At 34.5% G+C, this 17,099-nt stretch overlaps 1 protein-coding gene across 1 annotated transcript in view; it reads left to right on the top strand.

The window, feature by feature from the left end:
* LOC117329524 (glutamate receptor 2-like) overlaps nt 1-17,099 on the top strand; it is a 110,268-nt gene that overhangs the window by 88,729 nt on the left and 4,440 nt on the right. The window contains exons 7-14 of the mRNA XM_033887508.1: nt 314-511; nt 2,671-2,778; nt 4,697-4,804; nt 7,113-7,185; nt 8,260-8,399; nt 9,713-10,068; nt 15,305-15,503; nt 16,285-16,532. Coding sequence (XP_033743399.1) covers nt 314-511; nt 2,671-2,778; nt 4,697-4,804; nt 7,113-7,185; nt 8,260-8,399; nt 9,713-10,068; nt 15,305-15,503; nt 16,285-16,532 — 1,430 coding nt within the window. The remainder of the gene's footprint in view (nt 1-313; nt 512-2,670; nt 2,779-4,696; nt 4,805-7,112; nt 7,186-8,259; nt 8,400-9,712; nt 10,069-15,304; nt 15,504-16,284; nt 16,533-17,099) is intronic.

The following is a 17,099-nucleotide window of genomic DNA, read 5'->3' as shown; positions in this document are numbered from 1 at the left end:
AATAGCTAAAACGTATCTGGACTCGACTAAACAAAATCATATTAAGATAAAAATAAATTCCATAGATAGTTTGAAATAATGCGAAACAGGAGGGATGGATATCGACCATGTCCTGATTAATACCGGGTTTCCAATGCATGCCCCCAATGGTATATGTATGCATAACATACAAAATATCGATGAAATCCACAATCAGTTCCATCCCTCACACATTACGTATTGTCATCTCTCTTTCATCAACTCAACAATAAGGACAAAGAATCAATTTGTCATTGTCAATGCTGCTGATGTGTTATTTTCGAAATATCTTTAGGTTGATGCTGCTTTGGCTGTGGATGCCGTAACGGTTGTCCAGAGAACAATTCAGTCCATGCTGAGGAATAATACCGAAGTTTTCCGAACAACATTTCGCCGTGGAGATGTATATAACAATAATCGGACCAAAGGTATTCCGTGTAATGACGGAAATCCTTGGATGCATGGGGACGCTATTATGCATAATATTAAAAAGGTACGATCAGTGGTTTACTTACAATATGTTCTAGTTCAGTTTATGATAAAATCATATATCATTTGTTATATGCTTTATCATGGTTTCGTTTCTTATTCAATGTTGCGTATTCCTTTGTGGGCGTCGCTTTAATGCGTTTTTTGTCCCTAAAGTACTTGCTAATGGTGGATTGTCAATAAACCAACACAACAACAAAAACGTTGTTAACTGGTAAGAATCCATTCCTGGTACCCCATGTACGTATGCTTTGGTGCAGGCAAACTTCTTCCTTCACCTGTTATCAATTAATATAATACAGTATCCCTACATTTTCAACTACTAAATGTTTTGAAATGCAATATTCAATCCTGCTCAATTATATTTTGACACCTTTGATCGGTAAAACCTTGTATCTGGAATAACTTCAGAGTTTTTTGGTGATATAACGTAAATCTACATGTATAAATGAATTATACGTATTTGTATTGGTTTACGGTCAGCTAAGGGGCCGCGGTAGCTCAGGCGGTTAGAGTCTGGTCCGTAACCTCAGGTGAAGATCCGAGGTGCGTGGTATGACGCTCCCTAACCGTGTCGATATTTGCTTCTCATGAAGCTGAGAAACAAGCCGGCCTGTACTGTCGTTGTTGTGCCCTTAGGAAAGATACTTTACCTTAATTGCTTTGGATAACATACAACGGGCCTCCTGTAAGTGGGGTAGTCACCAACTACTTCATGGAGACCCCTGTCTCGAAATGACCCTGGCTGTATAACATTATGAAAAGCAAGTTTTGCGAGTGAAATAAACGAGAACAAAATGTGAGCAAAACACGTCCAAGTAAATCGATAACATCCCTAAGAATACTATGAAGGAGCCATACTGATATACATCACCATGGTGTATATTTAAAATATATATGTCTGGAAAAAGAAATAAGATTGACATCGCTCGTTTTATTTCAAATTTCAAATGCCAAATTGTTATCTCGACAATGATATACCAGGGTAAAAATTGCGTATAATATTAGATCTACTCGGAGATGTACAGCACGAGTTTAAAATGTTCCTATCGATCGCGTTACCAGTGGTAGTTCTGGTACAATTAGCTTCACAGAAAAAATAAGGTCATGACCAAAGTATACGTCCTATCTCTCTGATCTTTGTGCGTCGCAGATCTAATCTTACACGTCTAAGGATTCCGTTAGATCAAGTAATTTTCGATAGATAAGCGGTAATAGAGCACATTGGAAACGATCCAGTTAATGTTCAACGATTAATCAGTCTTCGGTTCGAAACCAATTCCAGGTTTAATTCACAGATTTGCGTTTTATTTGCTGATAGGTGCAGTGAATTTCACACTCTACCATTGCAAAATATGAATCAAGACTCGAAAGTTTACTTCACAAAATAATATTTACATTAAATGGGAAATGTTTTGAGCATCCCAACGTATACATAAAATATCAAAGTATTGCCTTTCTACATCATAACACATAGTATCATGCTTTCAACTCCTTATGGAATAAGCTATAGTTGTAGATATTTCATGACGCTTTCATTGCAGAGAAGACACTTTTTTTGGTTTGTTTTTTGTTGACGTTTAACATCCTTGCAGCATCTGAGTCCATATGAAAATTGATGTCTAGTGAAAAAGAGTCGATCGTTAAAAGAGAGCACAGGGCAACTTCAGTCCTTTTCATGTTCCCGAAAACCAAAGGCACACTAAAATTAGCTGGGGACCACATACTCGCCTTTTATTTTAACGTATAGTAGGATACATATACAAGCTTTTATTTGTGTGCTGTGGGCTAGGTTGTTAGCCTATTGCTTTGGCGTGGTCTGTAGACGGCTTGGTTTAAGTAAAACAATGTTGTGTCAATACTTTTGAGGGTAAAGATTAGGTATTTCTCATGGGTGTTTTTTGTGACAAGACTTTTCTATTGACACTAGTTTTGGACATGATGATCTTGACAATAACATTTGACCTACTTTAAAAAAAACTCTTGCTCAGCAATTTATTTCATGATCATGGATATGTGGTTTCTTTTCCACCTATCTACACAACCTCTTGTATTCTTTTAAGCAATTTAAAAAGTGGTTTGTATAGCCAACAGAGTGCGCGATCAAACTATACTAAACTGATTTATTGAATATTATTGATTTTTAATATTATTGAATTCCAGATTGATCCTAGAGGTTTAACCGGACACTTAGAATTCACGAAAACTGGAATGCGCAAAGGTTACAAACTAGATGTGTTTAAAGTCGGCCTCAAACATGGTCCCTATAAGGTTCGTATCAAAGTTAACAGGCAAGTTTTGTTTCTTTTTTAGAAATCATTTCCATACAAACGTTTTGTTTGTTTTCATGCCGAAATGACTTCTTTATATGTTAGACCGTTGGCTTACGTATCCTCAGATGAATATCCGAAGTGCATGGTTCGACCCTACCATAGCGGTTTTGTGTCTCTGGAAGTTCAGATAATGACCGGTTTTTGCTTCGTGGTTATGTCCTTGGGCAGGACACTTTACCTTACTTGCTCTTAGTTCCGGCCTATCACAAGGAGACTTAACACGAACATACCGCAGCCTCCCAAAACACACATACGCACTCGACACACACATGCATGTCGCACGCACGAGAGGCCGTCCTTAAATGACCTTAGCTGTTAATAGGACGTTAAACTAAGTAAACCAAACTAAACCAATTGACGACCTACCCGTCTGTTATCGTCAATTATCCCAGGCTGTTTATTTGGTGATAAACCCAACAAACAAAAATTGAACCGTTTCCGCGATTCCATTTACATGGCCCTCCATTGAATACGATGCAAACCTTAGGTATTATTAAATGGATGGACCAACATCAGTATACGTCTGCCTATGCTCCCTGCATGATCATTGACTTGCCATTTTTCAGTAAGGCAGTCTTAGGGTCAACCTGACAGATCGCCGTTGTCTGACTACAACATAAACAAATATATAACAATGCTAGTATACATATTGGTAATTGTCTCTTGTACGATTGATCATGTCTATTAATTTGTATAGGAATAGTCTAGATAGAAAGTTTCCATATATATTATATGATATCAGCCTTTTGTGTAGACAGACATATATCATTCCTATTGGCATCATGTGCCTTTGAACTGTTGATGTACCAGGGATGAAATAAGGCATATATAACCCGATACAGCCCAACATTGGTGCTAGATCTCGGTGTACAAGTCTATGTGTAAGCTATCGTAGCACATCAATGAAAAATGTACTTCACAGGCATCTGATGTTAAGACCCCCTCGTAAAAAGTGAGTTCGTCTACTGGACAACAACATGGTGATGACATCAGTTGTAATTTGGTCAGCGCTTGATACTTCCTCAATAAACATAAAATGCTCTCAGTAATGATACTTCAATACTGACCGAAACAGTATAGTGATTAGGCATTCCGTCTGGACAAATGGTGTATGAAAGAATAGATAAGGGGAAAGCTACACAATTGTTTAATAGCGTTTTCATTAAATTATACACAAGGTTAAATAATACACCAATTATAAGGATACTGGTTTTGTAAAAAAAAATAGATACTTGCAACGTGAACGAGTTAGGAGATAAATAGGTTTTCTATGAAGCAATATTTGCCCTGCTTACTAAACCAAAACAAAAGAATATTGCAACAGTAGATGTTCCTTCTTATTGTAGATAAAACATTAAAATAGAATTTTAGATTGCATGTCAATAAGGAAAACTTTAAGAACACAGTTTCAAATAGCTAAGATTTGTTATGCTAAATTTAATTAATTTTTTGTGTCTGTTGTGCATGACAATCTCTTTTACCTAATAAATTGAAAATAAACCTATGAAAAAGCGGGTTACAAAACATTAAAGAAATGGAAAAATATATTAATGTAAGAAGAATGCTTCGCCACTTGAATCACAACGATGCAACTTTTACTGTAATATTACTGTAATATAAACAATCGATGCACTTTCCCTCTTTGAAACGTTTATCTGAACTAGTTTCTGTAATGTTCCATTTGATTTTTTTACGCTGTCCATTATCGTAAGATATTATTTGTTTTACAACCCGTTAAATTGTTCTTGGTATGTCCTTTCTTTCTTTTATCGTATTAGTTTGTGTTTGACCTGTCATAAGGGACTCATATTGTCGATGGCCAAAACAAACAAAACAAAAATGTTCATTTGTTACAGATTGGGGTATGGAGACCTAAAGATGGATTCCAGCTCATCAGCAATTTGAACGAATCCAATAACGATTCCACACTGGGTGTTGAAACCCTTCGAGTCACCAGTATACTGGTAATGTATTTTCTTCCATATGAATTTCATGTAAAGACCGAACTGTCCTCCAAAGTATAGCCATATATGATCTATAGGAAATTAGTTAGTTAAAATGCTTAACGGCCCATCAACACTATAAGGGTCATAAGGGCCAAAAAAGTTATTAAAAATACGAGCAAAATGGGCAAGAGACAAAAAGACAGACAGAAAGACAGACCAAAAGTGGTTATGCTTACTCAAATCTTATGATAAAGACCAATAACTTTCATATGGTTTAAAATTTTGTATATACTAACAGACTCGAACAGTCTGTTGTAAAAACCATCTCTTCCAAGTTGTAGATCAATGCAATCCAATAGAAAGTGTTTAACAGTAAATGGTTCAATGTACACAATGCACTGAGGCTGGTCCTCACGCTTCAATAAGCAGGAATGCGTTATATATAGGAAGTATCATTCATTATATAGGACTTAACTATGATAGTTTATATAAAAAGATCAGCTCGTTAATACAGTTTATATAAAAAGATCAGCTCGTTAATACATTAAAACGTCCGCGTGGTTTTATAATTTCATGTCTGGCTTATTCCAATCGGGTTGCAGGCACCAAGAAACCAAAATACATGACATGATGATTAGTGTTTTATAGACATATGGTAAATGTACGCATTCTACATTTCATTTATAGCCATAGTAGGGTTGTTTTCTCTTTTTTGTATTTGTATCTTTCTTGTCAAATAGAGTTATGTTGATTGGCTGAATCCCACAGGCATGACATCGCAATGTATATAACGCCCTGTCATTTGTAACGCTTTTATGTTGACATGCACGTATGATAATGAAAATGAATGCTGCTAACTGATGATATTTCATGTCAAGTCTTCTTTTTTGTGATTCCAAGTGTACACGTTTGCTTAAACACAGCAATACCTTCCTCGACAATTTGCGTAAATACATGTTTTCGAAAATAAGGAAAACAGCTACAGTTAAATAAATACAGCTAAGAATTGGCAAAGCTGCCTTAGTCCAAGAATAAAAATCATTAAATCGAATTCCCATTTATTGTTGTATGATAAATGGGCAGAAGATGACCTTTGTCTAAATCATTATTGGGGTGAAAGACGCGATCAATTGTTAGGATGATGTGTTAATCAATTTAATATTCTAATCAAGTATGAATGGCTCACTTTTCCTGAAATCCATATTATTAAATTCATCCATCATTCAGATTCACGGGTCTGTTTCTGGTTACTTTACTTACGTTATTTTGACAGCAATTGTATATCTCTGTGTGTCTCTACATTCATTATATACTCAATAAAGACATTAGAAACCGGGGATATGAATCAGAATGTACCAGACGCCAGACAGCCTTGGGTAATTGACAGCTAAAGAAATGGGCAAAATAACAATAAGTTTATTAAACATTGCTCAAAAGACGCACAAGATATCATTCATGATTTTTTAAAAACAAAATAGGAATTAGATAGAGTAGAGTAGAAAAATGAATTCAACTTTATCATACAGCTGTTCGAGCCATATGTTACTCGTAAGTGATGGTAAGGGCCGAAAGTTTTGATAACTAGGAGGAGACTGCGGGAACGAAAATTGATCGAAAAAGTTGAATGGGAGCAAGCATTGGCCCAAAACTTCCATCAATTCAAGAGTTCCAAACATTATTTGGATATATACCAGCTACAGTCTCAAATGATTTGAAAAAAAAGGATACCATTACCTTTCAAAAGATAAAGTGTGGCTTTCCGCTTTTTACAATGGGCTAACGTACCCATATGCTTTATTTTAAATACAACAAAGCAAAATAGGAAATTAATGAATACGAAAATATGGATAATTTAATGAAAGTCAATGGAATTTTGATGGAAGTGCAATCGACATTCATTGTATTATTTCTATACAGTATACTGGATTTATTTCCAAGAGCTTAACGCCAGTCCTTTATTTCATATTGTTTTTATCACATGCATCAAGATTATAATTGCATTGCGCAAATGAAAACAAGGAGATATCCAAAACAAAGAAAAATATGTTTATTACTAGGGTTCTGAATTTCAGAAACTTAACACATTATGCAGATACATACAATTTAATTAACAACACAATATATACTGTGTATAATGATCATCATTAAATACACAATATTGCGTTAAGTGGTTCAAAGCAATAAGATGTCTAACATGTTTAATGTCATGGCGTTTTCCATATTGAAAGCTAAATTGATAATGCTATAATTAACCAAGAACCATTTCATGAAAAAAAAACCAGTATTGATGTCATAAGTAAAATTCTATAAACTAAATTATTTACAGGAGAAACCATTTTTGATGCTGAAACAGGCCCCTAAAGACGGAGTACCACTTGTTGGTAACAGCAAATACGAAGGTAAGGTGTGTTTTTGGACCTTTCGTAAAAGTATTGAGATATAAGCGAACCTTTTCGGATTCTCTCTGGTTTCAATATCGGATGTCGTTATATGTATTAGGCTCTCCCTGTGTGTTTTAGTGTGTTGTTTTTAATTCGGAAAAAAACACTAGTTAGTATAGTTATCTAGCGTTATGTATTATTGAGTATTATATTAGTTACAATAAAGTAAAGCATATAAAAAAATAGTTATCTAGCGCTATGTAATATTGAGTATTATATTAGTTACAATAAAGAAAAGCATTGTACTGAACCCAATGCAGCGAGCAAACCGCCTGATTGTTTATACTAGCAATCTTTCCAGAGAATCTCCAATATTACTCTGATAGCAAATATGAAACTGCACTCCAAAACACACGAATTAAGCAACCGGGTGTCTGTTTCGGATTTTTTTTTTTATGTATCTATATATCATTTTATTGAATACTTGTTATGTGTCGTTTGCTACTTGCAAACAGATCAACATTTAAATAATGTCAAAATAGCGACTATAGTCAACAACAGTATGAAAAACACTAAGTGGTTAAAGATATCGTGTAGGTTGTGTTACATCTGCACTAGCCATTACTAACGAAAGAACCATCCGGATTACTACGCCAAATTTTCCGATTAGTTCTAGAGCTATATATATTTGTTTCCTTAATACAAGATCACCTTTCAGGAACATTACGATATGAGCAAGCAGTACAATTACCATTTCAATCGTTTAGATGAATCAGCACTGGATAAAAGTGAAGAGGATTTAACACCACGAAAAAACACTCAGACATTTCTGTTCACACTGTAAACATCACGTTTACTATTTTTGTTAGAGAGAAAATACTCCTCACCCCTATCTACACTTCTATATATGCAGTAAAAGCCTACATTTTTCTGTAACTTTATCACGTAGAGCTCACTACCAGCATTATATTCCCGGGACAATACTCCGCCGATCTTAACACGCCTCAGCACACTGAAACACAAAATTAATCGTTTTTCGTTAAAGGTTAAAATTGAATGCAATTTTTATGATTGTTTTTTTTTAAATTACAGGTTTCTGTGCAGACTTTATAGCTTCCATTGCCAGTAAATGTGGCTTTAGATACGATCTAAGACCAAATAAGAACGGAGTTTACGGAAGGAAATTTGAAAACAATACTTGGAATGGCATGATCGGGGAGCTGATTGCTAAGGTTATATATTTAGTTCATTACAGTTTCTGCAATATACACACTATGATTTAGTCATATTGTAAATAATAGAATGTCTTCTTCAACAATACAATTGTTCTTGATTAGGCGATATTGAATAAAGATTAAATGAAATGGGGAAACAGTATATCAAAACTTAAATAAATAAATGCATATGTTTTCCTGCATATCTTCCTACCAAAAACTAATAATTGTGTTATTATTATGCTTAATAACGGGAGTGAACAGTCGAAATCATACTGTTCAACCGTACAATTGAATATTTTATGTATTTTAGGTAAATAAAGAAGACCATTTTAAAACATTAACGTTGATACTTTTGAATGCATTAATTCCGCAGTGTACTCAACATTGACCATCTTTAGTCGAATTTATGTTTGTTTCGGAACGAAAGAACGCGGCCTTGTTTAACTGACAACCAAATACTCTACGCGGAGTAAGGCGACGCAATGGAAAACAGCATGCACGTCGTCATTATCGTCCACAAGATCAAACTCGATAAACGAAACTATTTGCTATCTTCTTAACAGTCTTAAAGCACTCTTTACCTTGGCATGACCATTTGTAGTGTCATTGTGGAGTGCCAAGACATATTTCTGTGTCTCGTTAGTAGACCCTTATTAATGTATTTGGTTAGTTTAAGATTCAAGTTCCACTTTTCCTTTTGGACAATTGCTTGGACATTCTGAATTAATTGGAGTAGTATCACATTACACATGGATTCAATTTATGAATGCAATACATATATATGTATTGCGAAAATACTGTTTTATAAATATAAACTATATAAAAACGAAGAGCACTCTTTATTAGCGCAGATACTCAAAATATTATTTCATAGTTTACTTTTATTGTCCTTAGCATGTCTAGGATTACATTAAGACATACTTAATACATAAATGTGTAGGGAGGCAACACAGAAATGAAAGGTTAGACAGAATTGAAAAGGTCACAGCAACCAATTCTTGGGGAGGGGATTGCAGCATATCTATTTCCGTTTCTTCAAATACAGTAAAAATAATTACTTAATTCTGAAACGTAGCTTACCGTCAATAGAATTTTAAGCGTGGTTTTATCAACCGGAATGACAGATGGTCACCGCGGGATTCGGTTTTAGTATTATAAGTGTCGAGCATACCTAACCGTTGTCCTTAGAAATGTTATCATGCTTTTGTCAACTCTTTTTTAATGTTCAATATATGATATTATATGAATATATGCAAATACTAATAAAAAAAATAATTTGATTGATATTTTTTTTTGAAAGTTATATCAGTAATATGTTTATTATACAGGAAGCTGATTTAGCGGCGGCACCTCTTACCATTACGATGGAACGCGAAGAAGCAGTGGACTTCTCTAAACCATTCATGAACACAGGAATCAGTATTATGATAAAGAAACCTGAAAAACAGAAACCCGGGGTGTTTTCATTCATGAAGCCGTTTTCAGTATCGCTTTGGATGTGTATAGTGATTGGATATTTCGTAGTCAGTTTTGGAATCTTTTTGGTGAGCCGATTTAGTCCTACAGAGTGGAAAAGAATACGAATGCGCTCTGGAACAGAATACCTTAATAAATTCACATTAAAAAGTTCTCTGTGGTTTTCAATGGGATCTCTTATGCTGCAGGGAAGCGACACCTGCCCCAGGTAAGGGAATTAGCTTTTCCTGATTTAATGAAGATAAATAGCTAAGTATTTTGATTAATATTAATTAATTTTACGTATGTAATATCAAATCCTGAATGACAAAATACTCATCACTGACGCTTACAAATCTGGATATCCTCGACTAATTGTCATGCAATTCATTAACAATGTTTAGTTGATATTTCGTGTCCTAGCGTCAGGATTGTGTATGTACATTTGTTATACAGCAAGATTAATTATTATCATAAAAAGCATACATACTCCGAAGAGAGATTTGTGTTTAATCTCTTTAAAAAGAGTCAGTGAAATGATCATCGGTTAATTTAATTTTAGCCTTTGTATATTAACATCTATGACAAGAACTTTAAGTATGTCAATTATGTTTTTAAATCAAATATGGGCTAAAGTTTGAGTGCGCAAAAATATTAAGTAAATACATGATGGAATATATTTATGTTGTTTTGGCTGTGGTTAATTATTGATTGTCTCTATATTTCTACTTATTTTCCTGTATCCTCTGTTTTCTTGCATTTTAGTCACTGTGTATTTTGTGTTATATATTCAAAAATGAAACCCGTTTTCCACTTTGCATTCAACGGCAACATCAATACCACGTGGACACTTTGAAATTCAGTTAATGTAAAATTTGAATTTATTCAACCGAGTAAGCGTTCCACATTCAATTGTCATTATTTTTTCGATATTCATATTGACTATGGATACAAACTGAAAGATAATTTGATAGTCATATATATATTGCATTTACATACTTACGTGTCATAGGTGATTTCATTAATTGGTAATGAGAAATTACTTAATCACATAAAGGATATGACGAAAATATTTTTTTGGACGTCGACCTTTCAGCCATGATGTATGTGATCTGAATGTGTAAGAGATGTAGTGGCTATAACCACTGTGTTAAAATCTGCTGATGTGTGTCTGTCACCGGAAACATTTCGCTGCTACTTTTTAGTATCCATTCTCTTTATATGATTGACACATAAATTAAAGCATCTCCTCGCTACCAAAACAAACGTTAAGAATCCAAATTGATACAGAGCAATCAAAGGTAAAACAAGAGACGACAGAACTAAATAGGTAAAAAGAAAATATGAAATCCTTAAAACCAGGCACATTTAATGGAGACATCTACAAGGGATGTAAATTATGTCTGTTCCATGAATAACACCCGTCATGATCTCAAGGCAAACATTCAGCAAATTGTCTGTCGCCAAAAATACGTCTTTGGTCATGTTATCAACTAACGCGTTTCCTTGCAAATTCTCTCCCAAAAAGGATTTGTGGTTGCCAGCATTGGTAGGTATGCAAAAGCATTTGTTTCTAAACTTAGGCTTTGCTGTTGCTCTGAGCTCAAATGGTATACAAAATTTTTAAAAGCGTAGTGTAATCGTTTCAAAGCAAGTTTGGAATCAAGTTCTTTTTTATCAAGATGTGGCTTGTTGCTGACAGAAAGACCACCGATCAATGTTTTGATGAACTTGTGATCGTTACGTCGTGATGTAACGTCATCTGATTATGACGACAAAATATTAAAAGGTAATTGAGTGCATGAATTCGGCAGCACAGTTATCGACCATAGGTTAGCTACCTGAGACATCTTTTTTCTTTTACCCTGGACAGGGATATCCAAAATTTTACCGATCGAGCCTCGTGGTTGGCAACTTAAGAATCTGCCCCCTCGTATTGAGATTCTCCTGTCACAGTGGGTGAAAGATTATATTAATCTTGGATGTGCATTGGTGAGAAATATATGTCTCAGATACCTTATCAATGGAGACAAAGTGTCTGTAAATGTTTGTACTACTTCTGGCTCGAGACGAATAACACCTTAAACGTACACATAGACCTAATTTTCGAACTAAAGAAGATTGGCTACTCTGGCAGAACATGGTATATTAAGCAGGTTTCTCAGAAACCATGTATTGGCAGTCAAGGGTCAAGAGGGTAAATACCAATAATTAATGAGATTTTTTTGCGGAGAGGGAATTCGTGTGAGAAAGTTCACGCTTTCGCACTTTTAAAGTACAAGATGGTCTTTAAATTTAATCATTTAGAACTTTTTTATTGCTGTAAAACACGTAAGTCTGGGAATGGTACCCATTGTCCGATTTATAATCCATTAGCCTAACCACTTTCCAAATATATAATAGCCTAAAGGCAATGTTAAGCAACCAATCTTGACAATATTCTTACGGCATTTTTGCCAGACATACTTGTGTTTGTAAAGGTTCGAATCAATAATCTAGGGAAGAACGTATGCAATTTGTTGCAGTCTTGAGTACAAGTTTAAGTAAATAGAAATATCCCATTCGAATCAATTAAGTAATGATTAATGTTAATTTGTACCACATCCAATGGCCATTTGCATTGCTGAGTTGCATCTGCAGCGTCCTCTTCTTTTAATGACCAGGTAATTAATGTCGCTGCGAATTCAATTTGCACTTTTGTCATAAGCGTAGTGGCTGAAATCAACACTCACAGTCAACAGTGTGAGCGTGTATGAGATACCTAGGGCACACATTCCTCGACATCACATCTTGTTTCAAGTCGTCGAAGAAGGTCCTAAAAACTCTGTGCAGGAGATCGTAAAATGAGGTTCAATATGGAAAGTAAAGACGTTCTACCAAAATAATTTCAGGAATTTGCTTAAGATAAATTTGCATGGTACTTGTAAGCAATAATACACAAAAGTAAAAAGAGATGGACATTTTATCATTCCTGGGGTAGGTTATAATAGCGTATTTGAAATGACAACAACACATCAGCTAGATAACAAACAAATGGTGATACACAATAATTAAAACTGTTAGTACTTTTGTTCAGTTCTGTAATTACAACATATCAAAATGATTATCATAGATACAATGGATGCTGAAATAGCGATATGAGATCGTTTTGATTGTTGACAGTGTAATTGATTGTTGACCGTACTCTAACTCTGAATTTGTAACGATAGATGCTTATACCGCGCATGGCACATGCGTTTTGTACACTCTTTTTCACAAAACTTCATGCATTATGTTTTTATTTTTTTTATTTTTTTGTTTGTTTTTTTTTCTTCTGAATTTCGTTTTTCTCAAAAGAACGATTCTGAACAATTGATAATGTTATCAGGTATATCGCTAATTTACTACTTATTTGATTTCTAAGAATAAAAATATACTAATCATGTCTTTGATTCATGTTTTCTAATAACATTCTGGGTAAGCATTATTTAGATAAAATCAATTTTCCTAAAACGAAAAGTATGAAGAAATTAGCATTACAATTAGAATGAACTAAATCATTAGCCTAAGGTACAATTTACAATTCACTTAGTTCCTAAGCAATTGAATCAGACTCCTATAGTTAGGAATGGCATTATTCTAAACAATGCATCGTTCTGCTTTCATTGAAGGAGATATCTACGTGTTCTGAATAACTCCATCCGTCGTAATTATATAACTCTTTAAATGTATATACTAACAAGCGATTCTAGTTAGGTTGTCCTCTTCAGTGCCTTCCTTTTACGGAATACGAATTCCAGTAGACTTCATGTCTATACATACCGAAGTCAATAAAACGAATGTTTTATGTAGACTTAAGGTACATCGCTTGTGTGCACTCGGATGATTTTTGGATCAAAATTACAATTGACGTGTTCACACATTTCCGTGGGTCTGATTGATCATATGAGTACATGCAAGGTTTTCCGAGACTCTATGGAATTTATTAAGATGGCTATTATATACATAAATTAGGAAGTTGAATGGTGAGATATTTAAAAGGAAAATCAATTGCATGTCAATATCACAGACTGTATCTTGTATAGCAAACGCTGGATATACTGGGTGAATTGCAGAATTACATTTACAATGTATGTGTCATTTACTGAGACAGGAATGTCAAAACCTAACTGTATCACATACCTATTCATTGTATATCACGCATCAATCGGACAACAATACACTTCAGGGCGATGTGAATATCCATGTTTATCACGCGATTAGATCGTACACTCACTATTTTGATTGCATCATCGCAGTATCACGCGCCGAGCGGAATGAAATCTGAGCAATGACATGATTTGAAAAAGGCCACTAACTAGAAACCATGTGACAACACACAAAATCGATAACCGCTGTGAACTTTCAATTGGCAAGAAAAATGATGGGCAGTAAAGTTTAAATGGAATCAGTCCAATTGAGGTGGATGTTCAATTAAACCACGACCTCATTTAACAATTTATGTTGTAAATCATTTAGATTGGGTTGGCATTTTTTAATATTCCTTCGGGTTTCAAATGCTTTAAAAATCAAATCATGTCAGGAGAATTGGATAAACCATTACTTTAATGTAAAAATTCCTTATCAGCATCAATTACGCCGAGTCCTCAAAAACATTAATTACTTTTTTTCAATTAATCAAAACCGCCGTCATTAAGGACATATTTGTACGACACAAAGGTTGGTAGATTCATCCTATTTTGATGTTTCCTATTTGTTTGAAGATGTTATCGTCCGTTCCATGCACTAATTATTGGACATGCTATGAACAATATTCTGTGTATGAAGATGGTTTCACTTTAAACTAAATCACAGATGGTACCAAAATGACAATCTAATTAAAATCTAGATGCTCATTCTCAATACGTTACATGAACATCTAACAACATCCCATCAGGGGTCACGTCAGGGTGACCTTTTGGATAAGCTTTAAACGTTAATGTTTATCATTGGCTGTCACAGTTTGTTTCAATATTAACAAGTATAATAGTTGCAATGATGCATATGTTAGTATGCTTTAAAAACCTCAATATTTACTTTGGAAGAAAACATATCCGTGAGTATTTCCCAAAGAAGGATTTTCCAATACTTCCGGTATCTACCTTCCCTTCCAACGAAGACATTGAATAAACATATATGTTTGTGTGGCCATATAACAGTTGGGAAAATGTTCAATACTAATGAGAGAAGTTGTCCTAAAAATATGCAAATGATAACTTATAATGTGGTATGGACTCTCAAATGGTTAAATAATTAACGAAATCGAACCATTTTCTTCAAATAAAATCAGACATTGAGCAACATGAACAAAATATCATTGTTTCATTGATCGCCATGTGATTCGTCCAGTTTGCAAAGCTATCCCTTCCCTTTGCTTGTTACAAATTGTTTTTTTATTTACATTGTTCCTTTATGGTAATTTTTCGTTTTATTTGTTTGTTTATTAGGTCTGCTGCTGGTCGGATAATAGGAGGAACCTGGTGGTTGGCTGTTCTTATTGTGATATCTTCCTACACCGCCAACCTAGCAGCTTTTCTAACAATAGAACGCCTACTTACACCTATATCCTCCGCAGATGATCTCGCAAACCATCCCGACATGTCTTATGGAACATTGGATTCGGGGTCAACACAGGATTTCTTTAAAGTTGAGTCGTTCAAATGATAATACCATTTTAAATTAGTATGTCGCTATAATTTGATGTAAAATATTACAATAAGATGCTACACTATTATGAATATGATGCGACTTAAGTCTTCATACTATTATCATATGGCTCTTGTATCATTATTTACCAGATACGAAGAAGCTTTATGTATAGATACGTATGCGAAGTTAAAGATAATAAGCCGTACACCTAAGATACTTCATACACGAAAGTAAATAGTACGTCCAGAATACATAGTGGTTCGTTCACGAGAGTAGGTCTACGTCCAAAATACTAAGTGGTTCATACGCGGAAGTAAGTTGAACTAACAAGTTTCTAAGTGGTCCAAACACGAGAGTAAGTTGTACGTACAGGGTACTTGGTTGTACGAACAAGATATTTAGATTAAGTACATATTTGTTAGACTATAATTAGGTGACAATTTATATTTCCAAATTGGCAATTTAAATTTCTGTACATGAAATGTCATCCGTGGTTTCTATTATATTATTACATATCCATGATTTAAGACTAGGACATAATGTTTAGCCATAATAAATCATTATCTAGAAAAACAGTTTCATTTTTGAACCTATAAATCATGATATTGACATATTGAGTAATCGTTGTATATGTATTCACCTCAGACAATGACGATCATTTTACAATTATATATTTTGAGTTGAGATATTTCTTATTGTTTTTCTACAAAATTTGATATTATGTCACATAAACTATTCAACAAATATTTTAACATAATTTTTGCATGATCTTTTTTAGAAATCAAAAGTGCATACGTACAAAACAATGTGGCATTTTATGACGAATCACTATCCCTCGGTGTTTGTGAAAACTTCAGCCGAAGGTGTGAGACGTGTTCGTAGATCTAAAGGAAAGTATGCATTTCTACTGGAGTCGGTGTACAACGAATACTTTATGAACCAAGAACCTTGTGATACCATGCAAGTTGCGCAAAATCTCAATTCCAAGGGATACGGGATAGCTACACCAAAAGGTTCGAAATTAAGGTACGTAATCCAATGTTATTGCATATAAATGTAAATGTCATGAATTCTCCAGAGAGGATCCAGTTTCTGAATCATTTATATTGTCTAATATCACGCCATTTTTGCAGCACCTGAGGTCTTTGCTCAAGCAACTATGTGATTTTGTTTTCTACTGTTATTTGTCTCTTAAACAGTTTCCATGTTCAACCCCGGAAAAGCAAACTAAAAGGAATTAAATGTGTTTGTGATATTGTATTGAATGTAGAACAATTGGAGTTTTCACCAAGAGTAAGGATATTCGCATTACTTTTGTCTTTTTTCGATAATTGTACTAAATTGGGCATACCCTTTAAATGATATTATCACCTTGGTAAAACGCAAGCTGCTTTATACTGGTTCGGCGAGTCAGCATTTTTTGTTAGCTCTAGCGGCAGAGTGTTGGATTTGGAAGACAGCTGCCCACGTTTAATCCCTAGCGGAGCCATGCAAAAGGAGTGACGACTGAAACAATCTGAATACGACTCTGACATTTCCTTAAAGATTCAAGTCTTATTTTATTACGTAGTCAACACGCTGATGCTCTAAGTT

The sequence above is a fragment of the Pecten maximus genome, chromosome 6, assembly GCF_902652985.1.
Source record: "Pecten maximus chromosome 6, xPecMax1.1, whole genome shotgun sequence".
In the NCBI taxonomy this organism is placed as follows: domain Eukaryota; kingdom Metazoa; phylum Mollusca; class Bivalvia; order Pectinida; family Pectinidae; genus Pecten; species Pecten maximus.
Note: the sequence above shows the minus strand (reverse complement) of the source record. Positions and strands in the feature narration are given on the sequence as shown.